General features: G+C 34.2%; 1 protein-coding gene across 2 annotated transcripts in view; it reads left to right on the top strand.

Annotated features, from left to right (window-relative positions):
* LOC150110586 (DNA (cytosine-5)-methyltransferase PliMCI-like) overlaps positions 1 to 20276 on the top strand; it is a 678915-nt gene that overhangs the window by 383616 nt on the left and 275023 nt on the right. For both annotated transcript variants that reach the window (XM_090399829.1, XM_090399828.1), the window contains exon 20: positions 17773 to 17884. In XM_090399829.1, the coding sequence (XP_090255955.1) occupies positions 17773 to 17884 (112 nt within the window). The remainder of the gene's footprint in view (positions 1 to 17772; positions 17885 to 20276) is intronic.

Below are 20276 nucleotides of genomic sequence, written 5' to 3' on the forward strand. Positions count from 1 at the left end.
TTGGAAACAATAGCTAAAATCCTCTACAAATATAATCTCATGCCACTTTCTTTAAAAAAAAAAAAAAAACTCATTCATCCATTCTCTCAAGGATCATCTTCATCCTTATGGATATCCTAGTGTGTATAAAGTTCCTTGTACCTATAGTTTAGCCTACTTAACATCTGAATTGAAGAATAGAAAATTACATACAGCCAGAGGGGCTTCTTCCCCCTCTCCCCTCCCCTCTGCACACATACACACTAGCCAATTTCTGTTTGGAATAATTGGAAAACCAAAACAGGCATAACCAAACAAGTTTGCCAATATTTTTATAGGCAAACATTTTTGGCTTGTTTGCCTGTTTTGATTTTCCAATTGATGTGTTTGATATTTGGTCTCAAGCCTTAGACGTGTTGAATACATTTTTAAAGCATTTATACATTCAACACTACACTTCACAATTTTTTTTTTTAAAAAAAAAAGGTAACAGTTTCCTTTCCTTTTTAGACTCAATGGTGACTTGACTATCAAATAGTTCATTTTCTATTTATAGAAAACTCACAGATACAGGAAGGTATTTGCCTAAGCAATCATATCACCACCTAGTCTATTAGTATGACATGCTAACAAAACACTTACACAGTTAGGGGTATTTGTTCAAATCATACATCCCTTAAAACTAAGCACAAGCTCAGATACCGTTGTAATGCTTTTAAGACAATGACTACAACCCCTTATAAAATAAATACTGCCTTCCATTCATTAGTCCTCATACATGATCACAGCAAAATTGTTTCTATCCTTTATATTCAAGGTAAATTGGAAACAATAGCTAAAATCCTCTACAAATATAATCTCATGCCACTTTCTTTAAAAAAAAAAAAAAAACTCATTCATCCATTCTCTCAAGAATCATCTTCATCCTTATGGATATCCTAGTGTGTATAAAGTTCCTTGTACCTATAGTTTAGCCTACTTAACATCTGAATTGAAGAATAGAAAATTACATCTGCAGTCATCTCTATGGCAAATGTGGGTATTTCATCACACAAGATGTCTGTATTACATAAAATTTGCAGCAGATCTGAGTAATCCTATTATTTTTAGAATCAGTATCAACTGTGAAGCATTCCTCCAACCTCAACAAATATCATTGCATTAATATGCAAGATTTGGGAGACAGTCATTCTGAGATCAAATATAACTCTTCTCCAAATTAACTTTATGGCTATTTTGCTAGCATATGAGTTCAGTAACAATTTGAATTGTTCCTGCAGCTAAATAATTGAATGCTGTGTGCTTGACTCAGTTGTCATTTGTGCTCTGATAATTTTAGTTTGAAAACTACTGAAATATTAATAAGTTCAATAAATTAATTTTTTTCTTCTCTTAATGTTGTATAAAATTCATGGTATAAACCATTAATCACTGCAATATAACCTAATTCCAAGTTGCAGGGAATTGATCATAATGGTAGGAATGGTGAATATGTGTGTGTGTGTGTGTGTAAGTTCTGTTAAAATATTAAAACATGATAATAATATGAATATCATTAAGCAGGATTATGAAGGTGTGGACGCGTACTCTTTGGTTTCAGACTTGCGGTGGAATGGGCCTTGCAGTCTGCATGACCCAGTTTCCCAACACAGCTGTGCAGACCACAGATGTAAATATGCAAAAAAAGCCACAGGAATAGATACTATTATGTCTGTACACAATGCCAGGAATATCAAGACAAAATGGCTGAGATTCTTGTCTTGATTGTTGATGCCAATAAAACCTGGCTTCAGACCAAGATGTAGGGATCTGAGGTTGTAGATTGGTCAGTTTGTTTCTCAGCCTTTTTCCATCTACCTGTCTCTCTGATTACAGGCACATCATGAGGCGAACTTTTTTTCTCGGTGTCATTTACACTGGATATAGTGGGAGAGACAGATCAATCAACAAGCTCTATCAGATTAAGCCTGAAGTCATATTGCAGTAGTATGTTCTATATAAGAACCTTAAGGAGGAAATTGTTCTTGCTTGGCTCTGCATAGGTCATAGTCATCTTATAGTCCTCATACTTCCTGTTGAGATGGTGACATACTGGTGTGTGTTTGTTGTGTTTTGTGATAAAAGTCTAACCATCATTAACGTTTTAATTAAGTACCTATATTTTGTCAAATGAGCACAGTCACTATTTTTACCATATTCATAATCTTAAAATATAATTTTATTTAACACTGACCATTTTAAAACAAACTTATATTATAGCCTATGCCAGCAGATTGTCTGGCTTTTTCAAGGCGTTTACGGAAAGACATAAAAACTAGTAAATGCAAAGTGAAAGGAACATAAAAAACGTAAACCAACTAGTAGCTAAGGTTACGCGTTCGCGTGACAGAGAGGACTTATTGGTGTTATTCATTATGACGCATGTGTGTTTGTTGTAAACGTGTCGTGATTACTGGCTAGCTGTAGTTCAGATTGATTAAGAGAGAGGATCAGGTTTTTCCATGGACTGTTTAGAATTGCACCCTGATTTCTGTTGAGGTTTCCGCCGGTTATTGACACTATTGTGGCTTCCTTGAATAAACGATGTCTGTAGTCGTCATCGAGATATGGCATGGAGCTGTTTTGCCACTCTATTGTGTGGTTAGACGTACAGAAATGATGTGCTAAGCCGGAAGAGATACTTCTGATGTGGTTTACATCACCATCATGTTCTTTTTGTCTGATTTCTAAACTCTGTGAAGTTTGTCCGATGTAGGTTAGACAACAGGAGTAGGGAATGTAATATACTCCTGGATATTTGTAGAAAGGCACCTTATCTTTTGGGATCCTAAAACTTGTCTGATGCTGGTGGTTGGTTTGAAGACCACTCTGATGTTGTAGGCTCTTAGTATGCTTGCTATTTGATAAGAAATTGACTTGATGAAAGGGATCACTACAGTAGAAATGTGCTGGGAGTGTGATTCTTCTTGTCTGGGGTTGTCACTGTATAGATATTTTTTGATAATGTTTTGACGATATCCATTTTGTGATAATGTGTTGGCTATTAGTGAGAGTTCAGTCTGTTTAACCTCCTCTTCTGATATAAACTTTCTGGCCCTATATTTCAACATGTGGATAATGCTCAGTTTGTGTGTCTTGTGATGGTTTGAAGTATAATGAAGATATCTTCCAGTATCTGTGGGCTTTCTATAAATAGGTAATTTGACACTGTTTGATTGTTTTTTTTATCAAGATGTCTAAAAAATGCAGTTGGTTGTTTTCCACTTCGAGAGTGAATTTTATCTTGTTATGTATTGAGTTGATTTTATCCACAAACGATTGTAGGTTTTCTAAGCTGTCTTGCCATATAATGACTATATCATCAACTTATCTCCACCATGTAGATGGTCTGGGGGAGTTTGTGGATAGAATTTCTTTTTCAAGTTTTTCCATGAAAAGGTCTGCATAAGATGGTGATAGTGGGCTTCCCATTGATAGGCCTTCTAATTGTTGATATATGGTAGTGTTAACCATGAAGAAATTAGATTGAAGATGTGTCTAAACATCTGTGTGATGTCTAGAGGAAAGAGATCTTGGATGATGTTTATTACCTCTTCTACTAGTACATTGGTGAAAAGGGATACAACATCTAGACTGGCTAGCATGTCTGTTGGTGCAATTTTAATGGCTTGGAGTTTATTTACAAAATGTTGACTATTCTTGATATAGGATTCTGTTGATCTTATTTTATTATTTAATAAGTTTGCAAGATGCTTTGCCAAAAGGTAGGTTGTGATGATCCTCCATTAACGATTGGATGGAGAAGTATATCTTGTTAATGTATTTTAGGTGTTCCATATAGTCTTGGAGTGATAGAATGTGAGGATTTTAGTGTTCCCTTCACTTCTTCTTCTTCTGGCCAAATGTTACAATTTCTGATTAGTTGGTTTGTTTCGTTATGATTTTTTATTGTGGGGTCTAGGATCTTATATGTGGAGTTGTCTGATAGTAATACGTTTAACTTATCATAATAATCTTTAGAGTTAAGGATAACTGTAGAATTTCCCTTATCAGCCTTTGTAATAATGATATCTTTATATTTCTTCAAGTTGAGAATTGCCTTTCTATCATAAGGAGACATGTTGAGAACAGATTGTTTGGCTTTGGCTAGGATTATCGTACTTCTGAATCTAATGTTGGCTACGTTTTGCGGTAGTGGATATAGGCCTTTTTCAATTCCACACATGGGATTGGCATAGATAAATTCATTTTTAAATAATCTTATTTTAATCAGAGCTCTTACATCTCTGGTCTCCAGTCTTTGACCCACTTTTTATATTGACCGTGCCTCTCAAATCCATGGGTTAAAATTGATTTTTTAACGCTGTCTAGTACGTATTTACTTTAATATTGTGACTAATTTCTCTTTTATATAATTAGAAATCATAATTATTCACTTGACTTTCTGCCATATAAACTGTGCATATTCTATTGTCTTTTTAAATATTTAATATTGTGACTTCGCTAAAAATTGTGGCTAAATATTATTATTACTTGACACCTCCAGGGAGTCCAGATTCACCAAGGGAGTGCACATGCTCTATAACTTTGTCTCTACACTCAATCCAACAATATTACTACAGCAAACCACATCATCTACACCAATGACATCTACTGCCCACCACCTCTAGTATTTTCACAGACAATCACAAACATCCATGCTCACGGCCGGATTTGAACCTGCAGCCTTTTGGCTGGAGAGCAGGTATGCTAACCAGGCCAGCATCCGAAATGTTTTACTTGTTCAGCATGTTCCTCTTTCTGATTTCCATACCAAACTTGGTACAGCAGTTAATTAATTTAGCTAAGGAAGCCTGCAGATTTGTATATTTGATTTATTTAAGAACAAAACATCTTTTTAAAGAGCTAATATTGTAACATGTCGAAGTGTGTTATCAAGTCTAATGCCACTTTCCTTCATAACGTGAAACATGCAGATGATGAATAATGCATATAGTGTGTATCTTTTACTTGCACCTGATTTTTACCTCAAATCTGTCATCCCTCTCCTAGAACTTTTTTTTTTTTTTTTTAATTATTTAATTTAATTTTTTTTTTTTTTTTTGAAAATTGTCCACTTTAATCTTGTGTTCATATCATATAATCAGCTTTTTTTTTTTGAACAGCTGATGATGTGCTGTTATTTTCAATATATGAAATATGTATTGATTACTTTTGTGTATTTTATAACTGTCATATAGACATAAGTTTAAAACACAGACTGAGTTTGTGTTTGAAACCTCTCTCTCTCTACACACACACACACACACACACACACACACACACACACACACACACACACACACACACACACTGCTCTGCCCTGCCAAAAGAATCCAGACACCACTTGTCTGGCAGGCCATGCATGATAGATGTAGTCTATAACATGTTGGGCCACCCTTTGCAGCAAAAACCACTGCAACACGTCGTGGACGGCTGTCTATAAGTTGCTAACACTGTTCTAGGATATATATTGCCATTTGGCCTTCAAGCGCTGCAACAGTTGATGGTGATTGGTGACAGGTGGTTGTGCAGGCTATGCAGTGCTCCAGAATATCCCACATCACTTCAGTCAGGTTCAAATCGGAACTGTGGGCTGGCCAAGGCAACAGGTTAATGCCAACATCTGTGTACAGCCTTTGTGTTATACTTGCAACCTGACATGGTGCATTGTCCTGCTGGAAGAAATAATCCGTTGCATTCCCATAGAACTCTGCCATCACTCCACGAAGATGGTTAGTCACCACCTCCTAGTACCTAGAGGCATTGAGTCTCATGCCCACACCTGCAAAACAGAACATTGCCTATACTATGACTCCACTACCACAATTCTTCACTGTAAGAGCACTCCTGACCTACACACATCCATCCAATTAGTGGGGAGTAAAGCAACTCTCATCACTTTTGCCTATTGGTCACTAGTCCAGTACTAATGTTCTTGATAATAGGGCAGATGCCGCTTAGCATTTGCCGCTGAGTTAAAAGGCTTCCCCTTCATAGCCTCACTGAAAAATCTCGTCATGATGATCACTCTGCACTGTTCATGTTGATGTGCCACATTGGGAGGTGGAAGAAGAACCCTTTGGATCTACTGATACAGCAGCTGATGGCCTAAAGAGTAGTTCTACTTCTTCATGACTTTCAGGCAATGGCCTGTTTGTTGCAGTCTGAAAGGATACAGGGATCTTCCTGATTGTGGTGCAACCTTTTGTATCGTCTTACTTTTCGTATTTCTGTACGATTTCATGTACAGTGGAATGGATGCCCAGTCAGAACACTGATCTCACAGATGGACTTGCCACAGCATCCATTGATTATTCCTCATTCAAAATTCCTTAACTGACATGTCTTGGGCATGCTGGCCAGCTCTGTTCTTCAAAATTGCTTCCTTGGATATCTGTTACCTTCCTTTTATAGCAGATCCAATATAGTGATTTAGGGGAGGCTAGTACATTATATCTAGGGTGTTATCTAGGATGTCCAGGTACCTTTGGCAGAGCAGTGTGTGCGTGTATATACACACATGCATGCACGCGTATGTGCATATATAATAGTTTCCTGAAAGCCCTGATTTTCTATTCCTTTAAACATCCTCACCACATGCCTCCCATGAAGAATCAATCAACATTACCTTCCAATTTTTCCAGTGGAACTCCAATCCAAGATTTGGTTTTTGTTTTCAATGTCATTTTTTTATCCAATAATGTTTGCATGTTTGATACATTTTGCCACAGAAATTGCTTTAATTCGATTCTTTTTTCAAATATTTGTAGATATTTTTATTTTTAGCATGATGCATATTTTATCCTTCTCAGAAAGAAATGTGATCCACTGCTATTTCAAATCTTCTGTTTGTACTTTTATGTTCATGTAGCAATGTAAATTTACTTCTATCACCAACAATGTAATCTGATAACTCTGTTCTAGAGACTAGATGCGGAACATTTTCAAGGCCTTCAGTCAGGAGAACAGTAGTCCCACACTTGACAGAGAAATTGATTTCCTTCCAAAAGACATTCACATACATTGATGCTTACACCAGCATTGAAATTTATGGATTATTTGTTGGCAAGCCTGACATGATATCCAGTCAAGTCAGCAAATAGATATACTGCAATATATCTAAATTTTCCAATTTAGATATATGCTATCTTGGACAGATGCCACATTGAAAATATTAGAACAATAGATACTGACTGTAGTGAACCTCCAGGAAAGAAATGGTTGGTTATTGTGCATGCTTTATTATATTGAAACAAAAATGAAGAAAATGGCAGAAAATCACACATTAATGACATATTGGCATTAGTGAGATATGACTAACAGAAGATGATATAGTTAGTGAGATGGTGAGTTAGTGTGTTTAGGGACAATAGAGATAAAAGAATTTGGGGAAGTGTTATTTATGATAGCTGATGAGCTACAACCAAAAAGAGTAGACATTCAACAGCAGGCCAGTGCAAATAGCACATTTGAGGCTATCTGGTGTAAGATTAAGGTCAGCAGAACAAAATATACAGTTGGATGTGCTGCTACAGACTAGGGGATTGAAAAGATGGAGATGGTATGCATTGGCAAACAGACTCAATAAGTGGAGGACAGGTAATTATTATGGATGATTTCAACTATGGGAACATGGATTGGAAGGAGGAGAGGACACATTGGATGAAGGAAATGGAATTTATGTAGTTACTAAGGGATAATTATCTGAGACAGCATGTGATGGAATATACTATCACATTATGACCATGTTTCACCAATTGGTGAGAGTGATCGTATGGTATGACATGTTTAGGATATTGCTTGGGTCGGTGCCATGGCATGTAAAACTGCAAGGGATGAATGTTGATAATGCATGGGAACTGGTAAAGGAGTGTTTGAGGGAGGTAATGGCAGACTGCATACAAGATCACAGAATGGCAATTAAACATTAACAGACAATTCAAAAAACTGCCACCTAAGTAGCTAATGTAAGATAACTATAAAAGGTCAGTAATTTGCTGACTTATTTTAATATATATAGACAATATAAAGTTAGTAAATATTATTATTAAATTACTTAAGGAATTCACAACGTAAATTGGAATATAAATTAAACTAAACTTTAATATATACTTCCTGTATTTCGGCAATGTCATGTTGCCATCTTCAAGGGAACTTAAGACTAAGAAATATAGGAAGTATATATTAAAGTTTAGTTTAATTTATATTCCAGGTTATGTTGTGAATTTCTTAAGTGATTTAATAATCATGTACAGCCAACGTATAAGCCTTTCTACAATAGTAAACATTATCTGTTTAAAAAATACTATCTTCCACAAAGGATATATCACAGATCTTTTTAAGTTGGGGCAGTGAAGTAAAATTTCACACGTTACTTTATAAAGCCATTCTATGAGGAAATGACTTTTATGAAGAATCCTTGTCTTGTTCTAGTGAACTCTATGTTTAGTGTTGATAGCATGGTCTGTAAGTTTATGTTCATGGTATTTAATATAAGACTTGTGTTCTTCTATCCAAATGAAAGCAGATCTTGTTTTTCAGAAATGAGATAACCCACAAGTGCAAGGAATTTGGTAGATGCCTGGATAATTGATAGCCCAAAGCTTGTCTTTGGGAGAAGGAAGAAAGGGCGATATATTTCCGATGGGGCAAAAGGCAACAAAAATATTCAGTATGTTTAAAAGTTTTCCTGTGCCTCACTAATACCTAGCACATGGATAGGAGTGTGACTTATTTTTTCTGTATTTGAAGAGGTAGCGATATCATAACTGTTAAAATCCATTTTTATGAAAGACTCCTTAAAACCATTAGATTAAAAAGTTGATAAATTAATATGTTGCAATTCATTCTGTAACAATTCGTCTGAAGAACATAAAGAATGGGCATAATGTGCTAATGTTGTCTCTGCCTTTTTATTAGGATGGCAATGAGATTCAGCCTGTATGAGTGTTCTTCCAAAAAACTGAAAAATGTAGACTACCATCTGGTCGAAGAAGAATTAAAAGATCTAAAATGGCTAATTGCCAATTTTCTTCTTCTAAGGTGAGTTGGACCCTGGGATGAAGTGCATTTAATTTAGAAAGAAGGCACTGCAACTCATTCTAATTTATTTGCTAGACCATGTTCAACATAGAGATGTGCACAAGTTCTTATGCAGAGAAGACACAAGAAATAGGAAACACCTCATTGATTACATTGTTGATAGTGATATAATCATGCTGGTTCAGGTTACAAGGTGTACAGAGGATTTGAAATTGAAAGTGACCATTGCTTAGTACTAAGCAGGATAAAAATGGATATCACACTGAAAAGAACAGTATGTAAAAAAGTTTTGAAAAGAATTAAAGTTGAGCAGCTTTTACAGGTAAATTGACTTGACTACACAAATATCATTGAACAAAAATTAAACAGTTTGAAAACAATAACCAAATCTCTGATTCTCAGTGGCTAACTGAAGAAAACATTGATTAATTCAGCTAGGGAACAAGTGGTGAAGTTGTCTGCAAGGATAGAAAAATAGGAACACTATGGTGGACACAAGATGTTAAAGAAACAGTGCTGGAAAAGAGGAAAGAATACTGGAAATTCTTAGCAAATAAGTCGGCAGGTTCCCTTTAAAGAATACAGAGAAAAATGTAAGACAGCTAAGCTATGCGTAAAAGTAGCTAAACAAAAGTCATGGAAAGACTAAGAATATAGATGATCATTATCAGGAAGATGCCAAAATGTTCCAGAAGCTATTGAAAAAGCTGAGAAATGGAAGAAAGAGTACCATAAAAAAAGGAATCAAGGTTACATGAAAACTGAAGATAAAGATATCTATCCTAGATGTCATGGCTAATTACTTTGAAAGATTGTTAAAAAAATTTTTTAAAAGATTGAAACAAACAGCAAGAAAACAGTAGAACATTTTCAAGTGTTATGCAAACAGGCCAATATTTGAGGTAGTAAAAAAGCCATTAAAAACTTGAAATGTGGAGTGGCAGCTGGAATAAATGATATTTGAACAGAAACGCTCAGATATGGAGGTTGAAAGTTATGCAGTGGCTACACTGCTTAATTCAGGTCCGATTCCAGATGATTGGAATATAGTTCTCATCTCTCTCTCTCTCTCTCTCTCTCTATATATATATATATATATATATATATATATATATATATATATTCTTGAAAAGAGGTTGAGAAAAATTGAGAAACTTGGAGAAGAACAAGCTGGGTTAGGACAAATAGAAGTTGTCAGCTTCAGATTTTCACTTTACTACTAAAAAAAAGTTGAGAAATCATGAGAATATGACAAGGATATGTACTTAAGTTTTGGAAATCTGGAAAAAGAATATGACAAGGTGCCTAGGGAAAAGCTTTTCAAAAGACTACAATTATATGGGTTAAATGGAACATTTTATAAAGCAATAGATAGTATATATTTAAGTTGTAACTCAGCAGTTAGAATTGAAGGAAATTCAGAAGATGGTTTGATGGAAAATCAGTAGTAAAGAATGCACATTATTACACTCTTATTCATCATCCACATCAGGGCTGTCCAACCTTAGGTAATCCGAGGGCTGCAAAAAAAAAAAAAAAAGATTTATCCGAGGTCCTTATCACAATGTGTATCTAGTAATTTGGGTGAGCAGCAGCAACACAACCTTGAAAGCTGAACAAACGAACATCACTAATCGCATGCTCACATTTCCCCCTAAGTGCTCGGAGCATATGCGTTGGAACTATACAGTGTAAGAACGCTTCTTTGACACATCTATTATTTGAAAACATATGGGTATATGATGATGTAAAAACACCAAATAAAATTGCCAACATCGAGATTATTAATTAGTGATAGAATTAAAATATCTAATACGCATTCTATTCAAATTGTTATTTTATTTTTTCGTTCGTGAAAATCAAAACCCACAGGTGAGCCCACAAAATCACACCGTGAGCCGCATGTGGCCCGCAGGCAGTGCTTTGGAGAGCCCTGATCTACATGGATTGCATTAGCAAAGAGATTTGAAATACACTCGGTATTAAAATTGGAGGCATAAAACTTAGCTCTTTGCTTTATGCAGATGATGATGTATGCTTAAATACATCCAGTGCAATTGTTCAGGATTATCTTACTAAATGTCATAAACAGCTGTAAAAGTTTGGTGGGAAAATCAGCAATAAAAAGACCAGAACTATGAAAACAGGCAGGAACACAGAAAACTTCAGCTGCATTCTCAGTGTTGAACCTATAGAACAAGTAAAATATTTCATATATTTTGGCACAGTTTTTAGCACACATGGCAAATTATATTTTGAAATGGACTGTTGAATAAGCTATGTTGGGGAGCCAGTTGACTAAATTTATATTGAATAAGATAGAAATTAGCCAAAACATTAAACTTGCAGTATATAAGACGATGTTCAAACTAGTTTGAAATTATTGATCTCAAAGTGGGTTTAGAAATAAACACTTGAGTAGTAAAATTCAAGACCACAGATATGAGTGTTTGAGAAAAATTTGGGAAGTGAAAAAGATGTCAGTCAGCAATGACCAAATGAGATTAAAAATGAAAATAATAGAATGGAACTTAATATTGTTAGCATTCAAGAATGTGTGAGAGAGCTAAGGTGGTATTATCACTGAAATAGAACAGCTGAAGAAAGTTTAGCAAAAGGTGTTTAATGCAAAGATGGCAGGAAAGAGACCCAGAGGAAGACCGTGATCTAGGTGAATTGTTGATAAAAGATTATTAATAATATAAACTTAATTATGTAATGCTGTCATAGTATCTTGCACACCCTTTGAGAGGAGTGATACAATTGAGTCATTAAGTTGAAGTATTTGTATCAGATTAATGCAAAAATCATTTTCATGTAGTGGAAGGAAACAAGATAAAGAAGAGGCCAAATTCCTTGAAAGTGTGAGCAAGCAAGCTAAGAGCAGTGTTTGGATGATGTGTGGTTACAAAATGGAATGTATTATCTGAGAGTGTGATGAGCTTTGAAACAGTGAAGAAGTTTAAGGCATGATTTGATGAGCTGGGTGCGATAGTATGGTTGAGCCTTGATTCTTTTAATTCATAGTGATATTTGTTACTATAATAAATGAAAGGCCACTTCCCCGAACTTAAAAGCAATAGCGAAAGCTTATTACCTGGATAATTTTGAAATGTGAACCCAGGTTCTAAGTTCAAAATGATCAGTAATGGAAGTAAACATGGTAAGATGGTCTAAAAATTTAAGGAAAGGAAAAGAGATTGTGAAAGATTAATGTTTGCTAATATTAAAAAAAAACTAATAAAAATTAGTTATATTAATTATATTTTTACATAAATAATATCTTTGGATGAAGGTAAGCAGAGAATGTCATGTAAGAGTACTAAAATTACGTCCCCTCCCGCTTTCTCTGCTGCTTTCAGTGCCAAGGAGACTATTGATGTATGAAACAGTCATTCATTGTTACCCAGCTTGACCCTAAATTTTTATCCTCCCTTCCTTTTTTTATTGTTAAGAATAATTATGGAGACATGCTACAAATGTTTAAGAACTTATTTTAATTAAAATAAAAATTTATATTTAAAATTTTTATGAAATTTTAAATATAAATTTATTATATTTAAACTTGTTATAAAATTTATAAAAATCTTTATAACAAGGTCATATTCAGGAATACACAGAGAATCGCAATCTACATTGGTACATATTAAGTGCCTCCATAGTTTGCAGTTGGAAGAACAACACTATACTTTTTTCTTCTATTGGAAAAGCCTAAGTTCGATTCTTGTTGTTACTAAAGGAATCTTGATATGGGTTTTTTCATTTGAAAGGGAGTTAGACAATCTCATATGGAAGTAGCAAGGGTTTTACTCCCAGAAACTTGCCTTTTTTTCATCCTGCATACAGGCAAATCTGCCTTCAGAACTTGCACAATTTACAGACAAAAAATACTCTTGGTGGTGGGGGTGATGGGCAGTAGATGGCATTGATGGTAATATTGTGTAGTAGGTGAATTAAGTAATAGGGAAGATTGTTATGTGTGTGTATAGCAGAGCGGAATGGAGTGCCCTCCCACATTGAGTCCTAGGACTCCAGAGGTGTCACATCATAATAATATACATTAGCTGAGAATAACTACTTGGTCATCCATTGACAATAGCCTGACATCTGGTAAAAAAGTAAATAAAATAAAAATATAAAATAATATAGAGCATTTTATTATTATTATTTTGATTTATTTATCATCAGTTTTATTTTATTTTATTTTTTCACTAAAGGTCAGGCTATGGTCAACAACTGACTAAGGAGTTATTCTCAGCTGACTGTAGTATGTAGCTTGTGATTGTGTGTGTATGCGCACGCACGTTCGTTCCTGAAGATGATCTTGATATAAAGGGCAAAACATTGAATTTTATTTTAATTAAAGTAAATTCTTAAATAAGGTGATGTGTCTCCATTATTATTCATAATGTTTGCTGATCACTGTATAACCCTAAAAAAAGGACTCTTTTCCTTTCTGGTTGTTAGTTTCATTTTTCCTTTACTTGATATTTCCCACTAGCAGTCAAATAAACGAATGGTCAACCCCAAGAAAGAGTGAAAATTTCATCTGATTCTATCCATTTTTCCATTCCTGAAGAATACGAAAAATAGAATCAGAACATTGTCATGTCAAAAAATAAATAAAATAAAATAAGTCATCTTCATGTAACATTAAATATTACTGTGGAAATATTAATCTGGTTGAAATCAAAAAGAACCAGTTACTGTAAGAAATGTAGACATTGAGCTTTCTGTGTCGTCTTCATGAAAATTAATGAAAATAACCACCCAGTAATAACTGTTGGCTGAATGACTTTTATGGGAATGAATTGGGATAATGAATAAATACCTTTAATATCTACCAAGTTTATATTCTTTTTCCAGTAAGTGACTTCTGGAAGTTCTATTTATAAATATGTTATGAATTTTTCATAAAGTTTTCTGGTAAATGAACCATAGGTTTATGGTCAACCCATTTAGTACCAAAAAATGCAAATTTGGTTTTTCTGAGATTCATGAAGCTCCTAAAATTGTTTATGCTTGATTAAAAGAAGAAAAAAAAGCAAAGTTTTTGGCAATGAAGCAGGCCCTTTTATAAGCTTAACCTAAAGGAGATAAAATTTAATGAAGTTTTTAATTAAAGAATATTAATTTGACATACCTGTGCTAAATGTTTTGAAGCTAAAGATGGTAAATAACTTGGTACAAGACTTAATCATTTCAGATGGTATATAATTAAAAGTGCAGTACATAAGGTACCAATAACAGTGTAGAAATACATATCATATAACTGAAAAACATGAACAAAGCCATTAACAAAAAAATCAATACGGGAACATAAATTAAGCAAATTATGAATTTAAAAGAACTGGAAAAAAATAATAATAAAGGAATTAAAAAATGTGTTATATGCACACTACATTGTGAATGGTGAACTTATAGAACAAGTAAAAACATTTCATCTACTTAGGCACGATTTTTACTGAAGATGGTAAATTACATATGGAAATAGACAACAGAATCAACAAAGCTGGTATGGTAGGCAGTCAATTGAATAAATTCATATGGAATAAGAGAGAAATTGGTCAGAACACTAAATTAGCTGTACACAAGACAGTGTTCAAACCAGTTTTAACTTATGGATCTGAGAGCTGGGTCAGAAGTAAAACACTAGCACAAAGACTAGAGACCGCAGATATGAGAGTCCTGAGAAAGATTAGAGGCTTGAACAGATGGCATCAATGGCAATATCATATTAAAAACGAGGATATTAGGAAAGAACTTGACGTTGTCAGCATCCAGGAATGCATTAGCAGAGCTAATCTCAGGTAGTATGGTCACTTAAACAGAATGGGCGAGGAAAGATTCTCTGCCAGGTTGGCAGCAAAACGACCCAGAGGAAGACCAAGATATAGGTGGATTGATACAGTAAAAAGTGACTTAGAAGACAGAAATATAAGACCTGATAATATTGGAGTCTTGACATTTAACAGACTGATTTGGAGGAAAATTGTAAATAGGAAGTTAGTAATGATATAAATTTTTCATGTAGTACTATCATGTCCTGTACACCCCTTGAGGGTATATATCAGGAATTTGATGATGCTATATGCACAGTAAGCCAGCATCATGATGGGTGATAGCCTTTTTGTTTGAGACGTCAACTGATGTAGATAGTATTTTCTACATATAGTTGTTTTATCTACATCTAATTGTTAACATTATTTCCATTTTCATTCCATGTAAATTATAATAATGAAGTCTAAACTACCTTTTCTTATTTCATCATATGCAGATTCACTTCACACTGTCCTTTGTTAGTAAGAGCTGAGTTTCATTCCATCATAGTATGAGAAGTTTTGTTTGTTTTTTCCTGCTGAAGGTAAGCTGATCTCAAATGTGAGCATTTGTATTTCCAACTCAAATTTCATTACATTTCACATAACAAAATGAGAAAAGAATATGTTGTTTAATAAGCCATAATGCAGTTCCTTTAGTACTCTCTAAACCGGTGTTCCCTGGAACGCTTGTGTTCTGCCAGTGAAATATGTCATATGGAGGTGCCACGTAATAATAATAATAACACAGTTCTGAGTGTAATTGGCTGCTCTGATCCTAACAACTGAAGACTGCTGTGTGCGTTGACTTCTAAACCAATAGAATCTCATTTATTTTTCAAAGAAAATAAATCCAAATATATCTACGCACTATTTTTTTGCACAGAGAATCCCTAGTTTCAAAAATGTTACCGGCAATAATAAAACCTGTACTAGACCAAGTTGTAAATATGGTAAATTACATCCAGTCAAGACCTTTAAAAGCATACCTTTTTTTTAAAAAACTTTGTATATCTGTGGAAGCCAAGTACGAATCTTTGCTTTTGTACATTTCAATGAGATGGATAACCATTCCAGTGCTATTCCGAATTTTAGAACTTAAGAATGAAGTATTGGCCTTTTTTCAAAATGAAGGTATACAATGCTTTAAAATATCTTCAAAATGATATTTGGTGTGCTAAAATGGCATATTTAGCCAATATTTTTAATTACTTAGAGTTGATACAAGTATCCAAGGCAAAAATGAAAAATTTTGATATCCACTGACAAATTGTCAGCTCTGAAAAAGTATCTCTTTGGAAAAACCGCAAATCAGAAAAAAATACAGTAGATATGTTTCCTTCGCTCCATAATAAAAATGTCGAGGGAATTATATCCATTATAACAGAACATTTAACAATATTGGACAAAAAGATTTCAAGTTACTTTCCTTCCTTAAATACACACAATTATGATTGGATACGAAATCCATTTGGCACAGTTAATACATCGAGTTGTGAATTTTCCTTACAAGAAGAAGAATAACAATTAGTTACTTTGTCAACAGAACTTACTCTAAAAATGAAATTCTCTGAAATAACTCTTGAGGAATTTTGGATTTTGTCCAAGCCAAATACCCAGCTCTCTCCACACTGAAAATTTTGTTACAGTTTTCAACATCATATTTGAGTGAGCTCTGTTTCTCACTGTTAACCAGTATAAAAACTAAAAAGCATGAAAGACTTACTAGTATAGACAAAGAGATGGGGTAAGTATATCACATATTAGACCTGATATTGCTGATATTGATTTTGAAATCTGCAAAAGTCGAACAACCTCAAATATAGCATCAAAATAAGTTCCATTTTTATAAAAGGAAAGTCCATGCATATTTTTATCGTTAGTTTTATGACCCTAATGCATTTGGTGTTCCCCAAATTTTTCTTATAATCAAAAGTGTTGCATTACTTCGAAAAGGTTAAGAAGCACTGCTCTAAACAGTCATGATAATAGATATTACATTTCTGTGAAAAATATGTCTTAGCATTTATATATACAGTAAAACCCCGAAGTTATGCAGTAGGTGGGACCAACAAAAAGCGCATAACTCGGGGTATAATTTTGCATGTAATTTATATATACAAACATACAATTGGGACCAAAGGTTTACAAAAACACACATTTTTTAAGTAATATAATCATAATTGTAGTTTTTCGTACATAAAAAAAAGAAAGTTATTTCGATGTCGATGGTTTCATAAAATATAATAGATTCGTCTGATGGCATAATGACTTTTTCTTGTCATGCAAAATTTCTTCATAGCAAGCTAATGATTTTTTTTATTCCTTGCCTTTTGTCTTGTGGCTGCAGTTTGTTCCTCGTTAGAATGTATGTCCTCCAAAATCTGTAAACCTTTCTTTTATGATTGTTCTTACTGTGGATTCCTGTAGATCGAACTTCTTTGCTAGCTCACAAATTTTCATTCTGCCTTCAAAATCCTTAATAATGTTGAGTTTTGTTTCCAAAGTCAATGTTTTTTCTTTTCTTGCTAGCTGTTGAAGAATCGGACTTGCTTCTTTTGGATGACATTATTATTTTTTATGTGATAAAATTTTTATCAAGAACATAACATTAAACAATCGCAAGGTTTGTAGACTATAAAAATCGTCTATGAATGGAGACTGCGCGAAACATGTCAGTGCTTGTTCACAGCATGTGCGACACTGGCGAATGCAGCCAGCACCTGAAAGATGCGACTAGTGGTGAGGCATGAAGTGGGACGGAATATGTACATATAAGAAACTGGGTAAGTCGGGGTATGACTGTGTGTATATATATATATATATATATATATATATTTATATTTATTTATTTATTTATTTATCTATCTATCTATCTTGCTACACTTAGGTATGATCCACAGACTGCAAGATTTGAGGATCCACCTGACTTGACACTGGATTTAGAAAAGGATACAGCAAAAAGATGTGTTAGCTGTTGTAAGCTCGCAGACCTCTTTGAAGTAACACGATTTTTGAAATGCCATTTAAATTTTCATTAAAATTTAATATTCTTTGTATATAGCATTTATATTAACTTGCACAAATAACACAGAATTTCTCATAGAGTGAAGGAGAAGAATTTTTTTTAAAAAAATTCTATTGATCATTATGTAGAAATGTGTTTTTTTAAGAAATATAAATATTTTTTATTATAAATGTTTATACATTTTTATTTTGTATGTATGTGAAACTACCATTATATGTGATCATTATTCAGTTCATAACATTGGCCACTGAAATACAAATTCGAGTGAGGAGACAATAGTGAAAAATAGAAGAGTAGTTTAAAATTGTTCAGCAGGAGCATGTTTTAGTGATGAACATAAGTATCTGGTGTCAACAAAGTTTGCATCCATACCTTAGGTAGCGAGTTATGTGCAAATAGTCCATTATTGTCTCCAAATTATTTTAATCACCTTTAAAACAAACACAACCAAAGAACAATATTGGGAATTAACTGTCTATCATCCCACTGAACGTCAAAGGATTTACCTATACTAAAATCATGGGTATTGAATATCCTTAGCAGACATAAAATAGATATGGTTGCCCTACAAGAACATCAATGAAACAATACTTCTGCTGATTATATCCTTTTTACTGATAAACCTGATGAAAGACATGGCATGGTGCTATATATATACAAAAGCAAATCGAGAAAGCATCGCTGAACATCTGAGACACTCACAAAGTGACTTCCATTGTTATCCATCTGCACAAATTCTCAGTCAACAATGTAAGCCCCCATCACATGATTTGTCCCACCCTGCAGTTACTCAACCATCCCATTCTGTCATAATTTTTGGGATTTCGACTTACACAGTAGACTATGCTGATATAAGAATGATGGCAACCATGTCTTCAACTGACAGATTGGATGCTAATAAATAACTTCCACTTCTCTTATGACAGAAAGCAAACCACAACTTTCATATCGGGAAGATGGAGGTCAGAGATGATCCTTGACCTCTACTTTACTACCATCGATACAGAAGGAATTTCCCTCATTTCAATCTATTAAGTACTACCTCCTTTTTTCCATGGCCAGCACAGACCCTGCCTAATTACGCTAGAGCTTATAATCACCAGAATAAATGGCTTCCCAGTATCATGATGCAACCTGGAAAGCAGACTGGCCAGAAATAACTGAATTCATTGAAAACAATATCAGTATACTGTAATTCCATTTACAGTTAACTCTGCAAGATTCAAATTCCTCATAGCATCTGAATTTATGCCTATATAACAAAGCTGGTATGATAGGCAGTCAATTGAATAAATTCATATGGAATAAGAGAGAAATTAGTCAGAACACTAAATTAGCTGTATACAAGACAATGTTCAAACCAGTTTTAACTTATGAATCTGAGAGCTGGGTCAGAAGTAAAACACTTGATCAAAGTCTAGAGACTGCAGATATGAGAGTCCTGAGAAAGATTAGAGGCGTGAACAGATGGCATCAATGGCAATATCATATTAAAAACGAGGATATTAGGAAAGAACTTGACGTTGTCAGCATCCAGGAATGCATTAGCAGAGCTAATCTCAGGTAGTATGGTCACTTAAACAGAATGGACGAGGAAAGATTACCAAAACAACTGTTCTCTGCCTGGTTGGCAGGAAAACGACCCAGAGGAAGACCAAGATATAGGTGGATTGATACGGTTCAAAGTGCCTTAGACAATTGAAATATAAGATCTGATAATGTTTGGAGTCTTGAAAAGTAACAGACTGATTTGGAGGAAAATTGTAGATTAGGAGGTTACTAATGATGTAAATCTTTCATGTAGTACTATCATATTCTGTACACCACTTGAGGATACATGCCAGGAATTTGATTATAATGATATATATATCTGAGTAGTTATCCATGATGTTGTCCCAAAACTTTCAGATTTGAACAGTGTGTAAGGTTTCTCAGACATTCCAATTTAAATCATTAGCAGTGCACAATTTTGGTTTTAGATCCAGGTCTAATGTCAGTAGCCTTGAAAATGGATAGAACTCTACATGAAAACAATAGTAAGATAACATTCCAAACCTCTTGTAAAATTAAAAGTATACTTAGCTCATCCAAAGATCCCCTTCCTTACTTTGCCCATCGAGGAGTTTACAAAATCCAGTGTATTTGCAAATTACCCTACATAAGAGAGGCAGGACACACAATTTCAATATGAAAAGACAAAAACATAAATACCACATTCAATTCTTTCACTATTGTAAAAAAGGCATTTATGACCATGCATTCCAAAATGTCACAGAATTAAATGGAATGACACCGAGTCCCTACACTGCACCAGAACCTGGTCTGAAAGAAAATTCTAAGAATCCTAATCTCAACCAGAATGATTA

This window comes from Typopeltis vanoorti, chromosome 1 (assembly GCF_054136105.1).
Source record: "Typopeltis vanoorti isolate ZY-2024b chromosome 1, IOZ_Tvanoo_1.0, whole genome shotgun sequence".
Classification (NCBI taxonomy): Eukaryota; Metazoa; Arthropoda; class Arachnida; order Uropygi; family Thelyphonidae; genus Typopeltis; species Typopeltis vanoorti.